The sequence below is a fragment of the Canis aureus genome, chromosome 30 (assembly GCF_053574225.1).
Source record: "Canis aureus isolate CA01 chromosome 30, VMU_Caureus_v.1.0, whole genome shotgun sequence".
Classification (NCBI taxonomy): Eukaryota; Metazoa; Chordata; class Mammalia; order Carnivora; family Canidae; genus Canis; species Canis aureus.
In genome coordinates this window covers 39,088,224-39,101,212 of record NC_135640.1, presented here as the reverse complement: position 1 = coordinate 39,101,212, position 12,989 = coordinate 39,088,224, and the positions used below count along the sequence as shown (strand labels likewise).

The 12,989-nt window shown below is 38.5% G+C and overlaps 1 protein-coding gene across 3 annotated transcripts in view; it reads left to right on the top strand.

Annotated features, from left to right (window-relative positions):
- Positions 1 to 12,989, top strand: part of DSCAM (DS cell adhesion molecule) — a 732,790-nt gene that overhangs the window by 423,708 nt on the left and 296,093 nt on the right. For all 3 annotated transcript variants that reach the window (XM_077879265.1, XM_077879266.1, XM_077879267.1), the window contains exons 4-5: positions 3,057 to 3,203; positions 10,780 to 11,058. In XM_077879265.1, coding sequence (XP_077735391.1) covers positions 3,057 to 3,203; positions 10,780 to 11,058 — 426 coding nt within the window. The remainder of the gene's footprint in view (positions 1 to 3,056; positions 3,204 to 10,779; positions 11,059 to 12,989) is intronic.

The window sequence follows — 12,989 nt, the reverse complement described above, 5'->3', positions numbered from 1 at the left end:
TGGGGCTTAAACATCTGAGAGCCATTTAGTGAGTGTTGAGAAGCCAAGATAGGCTCTGAGACACCCGTCTAATAACTCAGCAGTGTAGCTCAGTAAATGATGTCCACGATGAACCCCACAATCATTCACTGTTGTTCAGTTGACTGATGTGCAGGTGCTTAACATGACACAAAGCATGCACTGTGTTTTCCAAGGAAAATAAAGTCACTTATAAAATTTTGGCTTTTAAAAAAAATAAATAAATAAAATAAAAAAAATAAAATTTTGGCTTTTTGCACAGTTGTATGTTACCAGACAGGAGTGAGTAGCAAAGGGTGTGTGTGTGTGTGTGTGTGTGTGCGTGCAGTTTATTGATATCAACATTTTGTTTCTTCATGTTTGCTTATTTTAACAGAAGCACATTCGCTAATCCCATTTCAGGATGTGAGCAAACCATTTATTCTATATGATACAAAAGGCTCCGATGGTGTAAGGCAGGAAGTGGCATGTGGTGGCAAGTTAAGGAGCAGTTGAGATGATTTTTTATCACCATGGAGACAAGACATCTGGTGCTCTAAAGACTCTGTATGCCCTCGTTGCCCCTGAAAATTCCACACATCTTGGGAGTTCAGACTGAACCCCAGGATCGTGGGTCTCCAAGGTCATCTCTTAGTTGAGGGCTTTTGTTCTTCATCTTTATTTTGTTTTAAAATGTTGATCGATTTTGAAATGGGTTTCTGGGAAATGAGGGGCTAGATGGAGCCGGTTTAAATGAGGTGCAGTAATTGGGTCAATCCCTTCGTCCTGTGAACATCTCAGGAATGTTTAAAACAAATAAGGTTCAAGTTCTTCTGAAACAACGTGTCTTAAGGGTTGTATTTGGCATGCTAAGTGAGTAACAACAAAAAAAAGTGAGATATTACAGGAGCAAGTGAGTGATTAAATTAAATGTGCCTGGAGAATAGAGCCCTCTCAGGAATCGGCAGCCTAATGAATGCACACGGCTGCCCCATCCTCGTGCATTTCCCAACACTTCTGAGTAGCGGTACACAGAGTGCTTTCCACTTACATTTCACCACTGCTGATGGCCTGTCAATTCTAATGAAACTGCTCTGTGTTAGAAAGGTGACAGGAATTACATACATTATCTTTTTGTTCCTCTTTTCTACTGTTCAGTCCTTTAAAGGAGCTGGTTATTAAGACATTATGTAAGTATGCAAAATACGTTGAAAGAAAAAAAATATTTTGAGTATATACAATATTTATTGGTAGGAAATATGACATATGACAATGACATATGACAAGTGGTAAAAGGTATTTTTAGTTGGTCTCTCTTTGGGAGAGGATAACGCAAAAATATCTAGAAATATACATAACTTGTTTTTCTAGCTGTTCTAATATTTAGCATATTTATAATATATTTTTAAATATATTTTTAAATAATTTTATTTTTTAAATTTATAATAAATTTTTTAAATAAGTAAATAAGTTCTAAAATATATTTTTAGAACTAGCTGTCCTAATATTTAGCATATTTATAATATATTTTTTAAATAAATTGAAACAGTTTAAAAAGTGAATTTTTGCCTTCAAGATTTTTGTGCTTTTTTGTTTGTTTGTTTAATTGGCATTCTTTTAAAAAGCTTATTCTAGATTCGTCTGTTTTGTGATTTTTTTTCTTACTTATTCATGCCCTTTTGAATTGCTCTTATTTGCATAAGAAATAATTAGCCATTTTTATTTTATGTGAACAACTGACCTATGAATAAAGTATGGTCTTTACAAGAAATAATCAAGGGCTATAGGAATTGTGTTTATAACTTAAATATTTGAGAGCTAAAATTCCTGGTAAGTTCTGGTTCAAATAAACCAAAGGAAGTTCCAAATGAGGGATGCCTGGGTGGCTCAGCGGTTGGGTGGCTGCCTTTGGCTCAGGTCGTGATCCCAAGATCTGGGATCGAGTCCCTCATCGGGCTTCTGAGAAGAGCCTGCTTCTCCCTCTGCTTATGTATGCCTCTGCCTCTCTCTCTCTCTCTCTCTCTCTGTGTGTGTGTCTCATAAATAAATAAATCTTTAAGAAAAATTTCAAATGAACCTAAAGACAACAAACAATAAAAAAGTTAATTATTGGCATTTTAGTCTTTCCCTAAAGAGAGAAAATCGCATTATCCTGCTACTAGAATTCTCTCACTGTAAGAGAGTCTAACAGTGTCAGAGAGTGGTGTCCTGGGTTATTCACCATAGGAGCTCCACAGCTTGCTTTGGGGTTTGTTCCTTTGCCTTCATTTGCTTTATCATCAAATTATAACTGAACAGTAAAAATTATCTTCAGACATTTACATTTTCAAAGGAAAAATTGTCTTTACACTTCTTAAAGCAGCCCTGACATTTGCTCTTTTAATGCGGACAGTTCTGTACAGGCACACACCCCAGGAGGGAAAGTGGTGATTGACAATTGTTGGAGTAGTGATTAAGAACCCGCAGAGTCCTCCAGAACAGTGATGACAGGGGAATTGATCTTAGTCTTAGAATCGAGTGTTAAGTGTTGGTTATTATTATGAGGAGGTAAGACAGTCCTTCCTGGGAAGTTTGTAGATATTTTATCGCTTTATGGCCTAACATTTGTGGGTTTGAAACACTTCAGGCTGAAGCAAAAGTTCATGGTCCTTCCTGTAAGGTAGAAATTCACTAAAGAAAGTTAATACTCCCTTGAAGGATTTGTCACATGCTAAGTAAGAGAGAAACAGTCATCAGAGAAAATCTGCTAAATTAGCTGCCCATGCGTTATATGCCAATTCTGTTGCTCTAAAGATAAATACATGACCTGAAAACTTAATTCATGAGACTAGATTTTCTAAGTATATATTTATTGTGTAGTGTACTTACTTGAAACTCCTAATTTAGGGTAATTGAAAAATTAAAATAGCCTGGACCATAAAAGTAACCAACACACTCCTATCATTGGCCGTTGCCTAAGCTTCCTTCAAGTGGGAAAAAAAATATTCAATGTCTTTGTTTATGTGATTTGAGTTGCCTTTGTTCTATTTTAATCAGGAAATCATTTTCTTCTATTTCAGGATCTAGATTTCTCATCACATCCACGGGAGCCTTGTATATTAAAGATGTACAGAATGAAGATGGATTGTATAACTACCGCTGTATCACGCGGCACAGATATACTGGGGAAAGCAGGCACAGTAACAGCGCTAGACTTTTTGTATCAGGTAAAAACCCATCAAGACTGTGTTTATCATTTCTGTTATTCATATGTTAGTGTCCTGAGTCAACCAGACTTGTAGAATTCATGATTTAGATAAAGACTTCTTTTTTTCCCCAAAAAATATTTTAGCAACTAAAGTTTCTTTAAAAAAAATACTAATACTATATGCTACAAATATAGATATTCCAAGTGAACTCATTTCAGGTTTTATAATATTGCACATTCCCTTGAACCAGTATGGCTTCTGTTTGGAAGATAAGGCCTTCTTGCCCAGTGTATTTGTGTTCTGTCCACCAGCACCATGAGGCTTCCTGTGATGCATAACTCCAATGGAGAAGGGCGGGAGCACAGAGAACACACCTCTTGCTCCCCATATGGTGTCTGACAATATTGGGGAAATCACCCACTTCTAAAGTTAAAGGGCTAGTCACTCCCTCCCACCTCCTTCCAGGATCATTCTCAAGGGAAGAAAGCCTGAAGGCAGTTGATTCCTTTCTGCTGTAAATATGTCAGTTTTGTGCCTTTTTCTATGGCATTTATACTTCGAGAGAATACCAACCTTTTGCATAATCTTCACAACTGGCTTGTTACTGGTCCATTTGTCAAATAAGTAAACAATCCGCTCACACTGCGATGTGCTAGCTCTTCACAGAGCCAATTAGAATGTGAGATGTCCATCCCGGTCCTAGAAATCTAGTGCAAAATATCGGACCTTTGCCCTTTCAGCTTTAGAAGGTAAAACTGCTCCGTGACGTGAATATCTGATGCTTTGTGAGGGAGAAGTGTTGGAAAGCTCTTGACCATTGGGGTAATTAAAAACATTGTTGCCCCAACACTCACTTATTGCCCTTTCATTCTATCTGGGTTCCTCTTTCGCATTCATGTCCCTAAAACAGCCTGAGCCCACCTGTGTTGCCAAGGGTGTCACAAACAGAAGTCAGAATTAAGTGATTTCTCCTTTGCACACAAAAATATTTTTTCTTTACCTCTTCTTTTTCATGTCAATTTACTTTACGCTTTGTTTTTAGCTCCTCATTGTTGCTTCTGTTAAGGGCAAGAACAATCAGTACAGTAAAATTATACTCCATTAAAAAAAAGATTGGAGAAATACAAATGATAAAGTGAATGACATCTTAGTCCATGGTGACTTTAATGACAGCACAGTATTCCACTTGCTCAGCATATCCTAGAAAAGATCTTGTGTGCAGTCAAGAGGAATGTCATAACAGCATTGGGACAAGAAGAGGGAAGGATTGGAAAGTGGATCTGGATCCAAGATTAAATTGAATTTTAGCAAAAGAAGCAAAAAGCATTTCTCCATCCCCAAAAAGTGAATTAACGGATGGTAACCTGAAAGCCCATCTTTCTTGAAAGAAAAACCTAAAAAGAAAATCTGAAAAGAAGACTGAGGAAAAAAAGAGAGAGAATCCTGAAATGTGGGCTTCTTTGTCTCTACTCTAAATTATTAAGTTTTTATTTTCAAATTTAACTCTTTGGATTGGAGAGGCAAATTTACTTTTCTTAATTCCAAGTTTTTTTTTGTTGTTGTTGTTTTGTTTTTATAGAAAGTTTTACTAATGTTTGAAACATTGACAGCAGAACCCATGAGCACTTGGTCACCGTGGAAGTAAGTGGGGTCCATGAGGTCACCTAGTGAGCATTTGTGATGGGAATTTAGGAGCCTCAAGGCACAGTCTCATGAATGAATGTCTCACATTAGAGACATTGAATGTTTGGGGTTATAGGGGGAGCTCTAGGCTCAACAGAGTCAAGTCATGGAAAGGCTCTTGAGAGAGTCTCTGGATGTAGCACATAACTGTTAGGACTTTTTGTCACAGAAATGTTAATAACATAGTTTAGGGAGGAAATTGTTAATGCTAGAAAATGAGACCATAAACACTGAGTGCAGATGACTATTCTAGAAGTCTAAGCTTTGAAAGAAAAAGAAAAATTCATTTACTTTAGATTTAAATGTCTTTAAAAATACACACATGGGCTTGGGTCACGTGGGGCATGTTAGTGACCAAATTTTTACTGATCTTAAACTCCTCCTGAAACTAAAACAGACCCCGTATAATGACAGAAGAAAAAGCACATGGACAAGGCCTTCAGTAGCTCTCTGTGGAACCTGAACGTGGGTTGGTGTGGACAGAGTGCTGACAGCAGTGAGGGCATGCAGGAATGGCAGCAGTGTCGCGGCAGTGGTGGGCAGCAAAGGGGCACAACAGGGGGACTCCACAGAGTCAGTCACAGAACAGCAAAATAGTCAGCAAATTCTCCAAAACAGATGATCAACTCTTGCATGGATCCTGGGGAAAAGTGTCTGGGAGTATTATCCACACTTAGAGAGACGTGCCTGAGTTTGGAGTTGAATGAGTGATGAGTTGATGAGTGCAAATGGCCATGAGAGCAGTCAGTGATGACCACGTTGCTCAGTGGTGGCCTGGCTCCTCAAAGATCTCACAAGTATCCATCAAATACTCCTTTCAGAAGAGCAGAGTTACCCCAACAGAACTGCTAGCTTTAGGAATCAACTTGAGTCAGAGTGGCTCAGAGTGACTCCGCATTACTAAGGGTGATAGGGGAAGCTCAGGTGGCATGGGAGGCCCTAGAGGAATGCCATCCTGTAAAATACTGTAATGTGTAACAAAGTAGGGGATAGAGGTTAATTATGCTTATGCTACTTTTATTTGGGACCAAGATTTTCAGTGTAAGAAAAGATAAAAATATAAAATCCTTGAAATGTCCAATAGATGCTATCAGTACACACTTGCTATATTCTTATGAATGTGTCCCCAAGGTCTTTACACTGAAAAGGCCCAGAAGCGATAGGCAATGGACAACAATGACCTCTAATATCTAAATACTAGTGTCTTTTAAATACTCCTCCTAAAGGGGACCATGGCTCCTTGGAAGGATGGTAGATTATAGTGTCTGGGATAGGAATGTAGAAGATGAGCCCGAAACATTAATGAGGTCTTGTCAAAATGATACCGGGGACAACTTCTGAAGAGGCTCTTGTTGGCTGAGAGTGTGAGGAGTTGAATTTCAAAAATAATGATTGCATTTGATTATTAACCATTAAACATTTAAAAACTTTGAGTTCATTATGAATATACACATGTGTGTACACACACACACACACACACACACATACTTACATTCGTATATACTTAGATACACACACAAATAATATTTAATAATAACCAAAGCAATAGTAAGAATCTCATTGGCCTATGTAGAGGAAACTAGGGCACCAATTCTTGATTTTGATACTTGGAGATTAAAAAGAATCACAATTCTCCTCCCCCGTCTTTCCTATGACTACTGTATTTCAAAATAACAAAAAAATCCTAGTTCAAGAAGGAAAGTTCTTATTTGTGGAATAGTTACATCTACTGAATGTGAAGGTGCTATGACAATTAGAAAATCATTTAAACCCTTAATAAAATAACTAATTCAGACAAACTTGATAACCTGAACTTGCTGATCAATTCAGCCTCACTGAGTATGGGAAAGCTGCATGTTAAATGCATACAGAGAGAAAGGAAAAAGGTTGAATTTGATCTAATCTGCTCATGAGAAATAGATTCTAGTTTATGAGAAAAATATCCAGAGGAACATGTTAAATGTCACCATCAAGAAAGAAATTCAGACCATGGGGTTCTTTACAAAACAATTCACCTGGCTTCTTTGACAAGTCAAAGACATGAGAGAGAAAAGAAGGAGGAGCCTGCTTTGGATTAAAAGAAAATCAAAAGACAGCTGTTAATTATAGAATAATGCTGATTTAATTAGCACAATTGTAAATAATAATGATGTGATTTTAGTTCATCAGGAGAAAGTGATTATGGAATAGATACTAGATGGTACGACCAGGTTATTATGACTCTTGTATGTTACTGACATTGAGGTTTTATAAGAAAAATTTTATTCTTATTAGAAAAACATACTTATGATAGAGTGATAAGATGACTGGTTCTATGATTTGACTCAATATGATAGCACCAAAAGCAAAGACTACAAAGAAATAAACAGATGATAAAAAATGTTGATGCCTCTTGCATCTAGGTGATGAATATATGAGATGCGTTATATTATTTTTTCTACTCTTGTGAGAGTTTGCAAGTTCTTCTGGTAAAAAAAATATTTTTAAATTTAGATAAACAGATGAAAGATGAGAGGATAAACATTAAATACAGTGCTCCTTGGTTGTACTAATCTTATACATGACCAACTATTACCCAGAGAGCCTGTCTCAAGCATTGCTGAAATTGTGTGCTTAAACTATCGGAGAAATGTGCCACACTCCTTCTTTGTAAAGTGGTTTTATTGAGATTTAATTTACCATCCATAAACCTCACCGATATTAAGTATCCAAGCCAGTGATTTTAGTAAATATAGAAAGTGGTGCAACATGAGTGTCATCCAATTTTAGAATATTTCCACCACCCAGAAAACTCCCTGTGACCTATTTGAAGTCAATTCTAATTCCCATCTCCAGCCCCAGGCAACCACTAATCCACTGCCTATTTCTACAATTGTGCGCTTTCTGAATATTTCCTATAAACCATACTCATAACATATGGCTTTGTATCAGGCTTCTTTTATTTAGCATAATCTTTTGTGGTTCATCCATGTTGTAAGGTGTATCAGTTGAGTTCACTCTTTGCTGAAGAACATTCCATTGCATGTACATACACATCTCACTTATCCCTTTACTAACTGGGGGACATTTGGGTGTTTTCTGCTTATTAGCTGTTTTGGAAACTCCTGCCAGGAACATCTGTATACAAGTATTTGAATAAACACGGCTTAATTTGTCTAGGATAGATCCCTAGGAGTGGACCCTATGGAAAATTGAAGTTGAGCATTTTGAGAAACTGCCTAACTGTTTTCCAAAATGGTTGTACCATTTTACTTTTTATCACGAGTGAATGGGAGTTCTAATTTCTTCACTTCCTCATGAGCACTTGTTCATATTCATGTTTTTTATTTTAACCATCCTAGCAGGTGTGAAGTAGTATCTCATTGTAGTTTTAATTGGCGTTTCCCTAGTGGCTAATGACACTGAGCATCTTCCTAAATGCTTATTAGTCATTTATATCTTCTTTGGTGATATATCTATTCAGATCTTTTGTCCATTTTAAAATTTTCTTTCTTATCATAGAGATGTCCAGGTTCTTTATATTTTTTGAAGAGAAGTCCTTTACCAGAAATATTATTTGCAAATATGTCCTCCCAGTAGGTTGCTCCTTACATTTTTTCCCTTAATGATATCTTGGAAAGTTAAAATATTTTAATTGTCATGAAGCATAGCATATTGATTTTTTGCCACTTAGGTTGTTGGTGTCCTGTCTTAGAACTCTTCCAGACCCAAGGTCATAAAGATCGTTTTCCTACCTTTTCATCTAAAAGTCTTATGGATTTAACTCCTACATTTAGATCTATGATCCATTTTTAATTTTTTGTAGGTGGTGTGAGGTCAGGTTTCTAAATTCTTCTTTTTGATATGGATATCCAGTTGCCCCATCCCTACTTTTTAAAAAAGTCAGACTTACACAGAACTATCTTAAGGATATTTGAGAAATTTCTATTAATAATTAGTTGCAGAACAAAAATTTAAGTGCAATCATCAGGTATTGCTTTCTGTGACTGCTGTTAGAAGTGGGCCCCTTTTGTTTCCTGGGTTGTGGACTTGTTTTGCAAAAAAAAAAAAAAAAAAAAAAATTTAACCACACCCAACAAAGGAGTGATACCTTCATTGTGTCACCTTCTCCAGCACCAACCTTAATTCCTACTCTAAGCAAAGCAACATATCTTGTAACTACATAGTCCATAAGGAAGTTACTTGCTCTTCAACACTTTCCAAGGTCCATCTAACTTCCTTCAGGAGGAGATTGAAGCAAAGAGGACTCTGCTAGCAAGGGCTATGCACCTGCTTTTGTGAGCCTATTATCTGTAATCCTCTGGAGTCCCCCACCCAGACATGTGAGTGAGCATAATTATGGGCTATGGAATTCTTTCATTAAAGTGGATGATAGACCTGCAGAAGAGTCAAAGAAACTCGGTCGGTTACATATTCTTTAAGAGATTATTAAGTTCATTCATTATATCCCATGAGAAGATTCACATTGTTCTCATAAAGCGCCAGGGAGGCGAGAAGAGCAGGGAGTTTGTCATGGATTTTATCTCCAATGGTCGCAAAGGAAAGCCCTGGCATAAGCAGCTTCTGCTCAAGGGGTTTGCCACTTTCACTCGGGTCTACTGACTGCCCCCAGTGGCTGACTGAGGAATCACCTCACTTTAAAAAGCCATTCCAGAGAGTTCTTTAATAGGATAGAAGATATCCAGTCCTTTGCTTTGAGTTTACTGCAGGCAGATCGCAACAGCTATGGTGCTTTTCTAACTAAGGCAAAAATAGAGTTCAGGAGCCAGGAGCCCATACCTGTTCTGTATATCTGTGTGGAGACCAGTGTGACCGCTCATGTATGTGGTTAGTGCAAGTTCTGAATAGAAAAAGGGTAAGAGAGGGCAAGGGAAGGTCACTGACTTTTATGTTGGACATCCAAAAGGGGACCTCTATTTTTACATTCTTCATAATATTCCCTGAGAACATTGATTCCTCAAAGTAAGCTTGATCATTGAGCCGAATGGTTTCCACTGACCCAGATCTTGAGAGCATTTAGTTCTTTTCCTCGTTGGGCTTGAGAACATAATACCAGCTAAACATCATCTGAGAGCACAGGTGAATTATACGCTGTTGCATTTTAAAAGCAAGGCTGTGTGGTAAGTAATAACCATTTTATTTTTGCCACACCTTAATTGTCTTCGTTTCTTCATCTGTCCTCAGCGATTGTGAAGGACATCCATGAAGATTGCCCTTAAGTCCCCCTCATCCTCCAACACAACCACTTGCACACACTCTATTGTGTCAGGCTTTTCTGTTCTTTGTTGCACCTACTTCAAGCCACACTGTCTTTATGTATTTCTGTATTTGCACATTGCCCACCACCCCCACTCGTGCAATTGGATGTAAGTTCCATGAGGGCCTCATCATTTCCTGTCTCATTGGCCACCGTGTCTCCAATTCCTGACTGTATGCTGTCCTTGGACGTGAGGCTCAAACAATATTGTGAAATAAATAAATAAAATACTTTCAAATTCAGTGACTATAAGACTCTTCGAGTGTATGAAATAAATTTTACTAATCTCAAACAACTATCTCCACTACTGTTGTTCTTTTTAAAGGGGAAGTCTGACATTCTCTGGTTACAAGACAATCCAGTTCTTGTCCTAGGCTGGAAACTCCTGCAGAAGCATGCTGATTCTGGAGCTATTAGTTATTTAGTGGGAAATGAAAAGCAGAACCTTTTCTGCTTCAGCCTTTGGAAAATTCTGAGCAGAAGAAATCTCTACCAGTAGGGTTTTTCTTTCTGTTCATTAATGAAATCTTAAAGATCTATTGTCAATAGTTAGCATGATGTATATAGAATTTAACCTGTATATGAGGTCCTATGATTCTAAATTACCACTTCAACTCATTGACCATGTCTAAGAGTTTTTTTTTTCTTCCTCAGACCCAGCGAACTCAGCCCCATCCATACTGGATGGGTTTGATCATCGCAAAGCCATGGCAGGGCAGCGTGTGGAGTTGCCTTGCAAAGCGCTTGGACATCCTGAGCCAGATTATCGCTGGCTGAAGGACAATATGCCCCTGGAACTTTCTGGAAGATTCCAGAAGACCGTGACAGGGCTGCTCATCGAGAACACTCGTCCTTCAGACTCAGGCAGCTATGTGTGTGAAGTTTCCAACAGATACGGCACTGCTAAGGTGATAGGCCGCCTGTACGTGAAACGTAAGTTGGCGGTAGCTTGGAATGGTGATGTTGACCACCATTGGTGGACCTCTTGTTACAAGATGACTTCCAGGCTCTCATTATAGCCTTTTATTAATCCTCACAACAGTCCTGCTGAGACCAGTATTACCCCATTTTGCAGATGAGGAAATGAATGCCCAAGTGGGTTGCTCAAGATTACACAGCTGAGGAGTTTGGGACTTAGGTTTTGAATTCAGGTCTGTCTGAACCTCCAAGATTTCCATTAGGCTACAAGATACATATCTGAGATCACATCATCTAGCTGTTGAATTAATAATGGCCACCTTGTCTGAATGCTGACAGAGGAAGAGGGCCAGGCTTGTGATGTTAGCACAAGTGACGGTAGTCAGATCACAGTGGGTGTCCTTTGCTGGCTTTCAGATACTACTTTATGTTCTTGAATGGGGCTCTTACCAGGATAAATATAGGGCTCTAAATTCTCAAAATATTGGGCTTGGACTCATTATTACATATCATTTAGTTCAAATATGGTGGGTATATTTCATCTCCAATTTATTTGTAGTGACTGTCTTGAGGAAGGTGTCGAGGAGGATGCTGAAGCCAACCGCAGAGGAGGGAGAGGTGTGACTGCAGTGGGAAATACTTTGGTCAGACACCCTCAATTTTACTCATGTAGAAACCAAATTAAAGTGAGTTACACAAGAGCACATGGCCATGATTGACTGACAGAATTTTGGTCAAAATAGGTGGCTATTAGAAGTGAATGAAATGTTCTTTTCATCATATATAATATTATTACATATTACATGAGATAAAATATGCATTTTTAAAATTTGATGAAGTACGTGACTGAACAAGCTAAATCACAAGAGTGAACATTGAAAGGGGAGGCATTCTCTGGGCACCTGGGTGGCTCAGTGGTTGAGCGCCTACTTTTGGCTCAGGTCATGATCCTGGGGTCCTGGGATCGAGTCCTACATCAGGCTCCCCACAGGGAGCCTGCTTCTCCCTCTGCCTATGTCTCTGCCTCTCTCTGTGTGTCTCAAATGAATGAATGAGTAAACAAATAATAAATAAAATCTTAAAAAAAAACAAAGGGGAGGCATTCTCTTCTTATCATCTGTGTGTGTGTGTGTGTGTGTGTGTGTGTGTGTTTCCAATCTCACACCTGTTTGTGGAACTGTCATTTCCATGTCATCTTGAGTGTGGACTGTTCTAGCACAATACCATCCCAACAAAACGCATGACAGTAGATATCCCCGGTACTGCCTAGAAACAGCTCGCCCAGGGTGGGTCCTGCAAATATCATGCAAACATGCTTAGGCTGGGCTTAGGGAGAAATGGAAGATAAGCTCTATATCTGTAGCCAAAGGACCTTCTAGATGCAATGATGCAGCACTGGACAGCAAGTAAAACATATCCCCACAAGCTCAAAAATCTCTATGTTAAAACACCTTTCATGGCTTCACATTTCCTGCTGAATGAGTTTATATTTTAGGATGGTATCAAAATCATCCCAAATAAGCCTGCCTGGTCCTATTGCCCATAGTTTTGCTTCAAAGAAAAAGCTACTCTCATGAAATCTAATTTCTGCCTATTCCCTGTACAAGCCCATCCCTATCCTGATCACAGGCCATGCTGCTCCCTCCGCATGGAAGATGGTTTTCAAATACTTGAAGGTCTAACACTTCCCATCTTTCAAAGCTCGGTGCAGTGCCCTCCCCAGAAACATCCCCACCCCTAAGCATCTCATGCTAAGCTCTCAGGGTTTAATGTATTGCTTTCTCTGTAAAGGCATTTGTCACTATCTACATTTTAAAAGTTATTTGTGGAAAAATTTTAATTCTGACTGTGCTTATTTTCATTACTGTGTTCTTCTGCCATGTCTGGACAAGTCCTCAAATGCCTCTTGAATGTTTCCCACCTCCCTCTGACTTCATTTTTGTCTT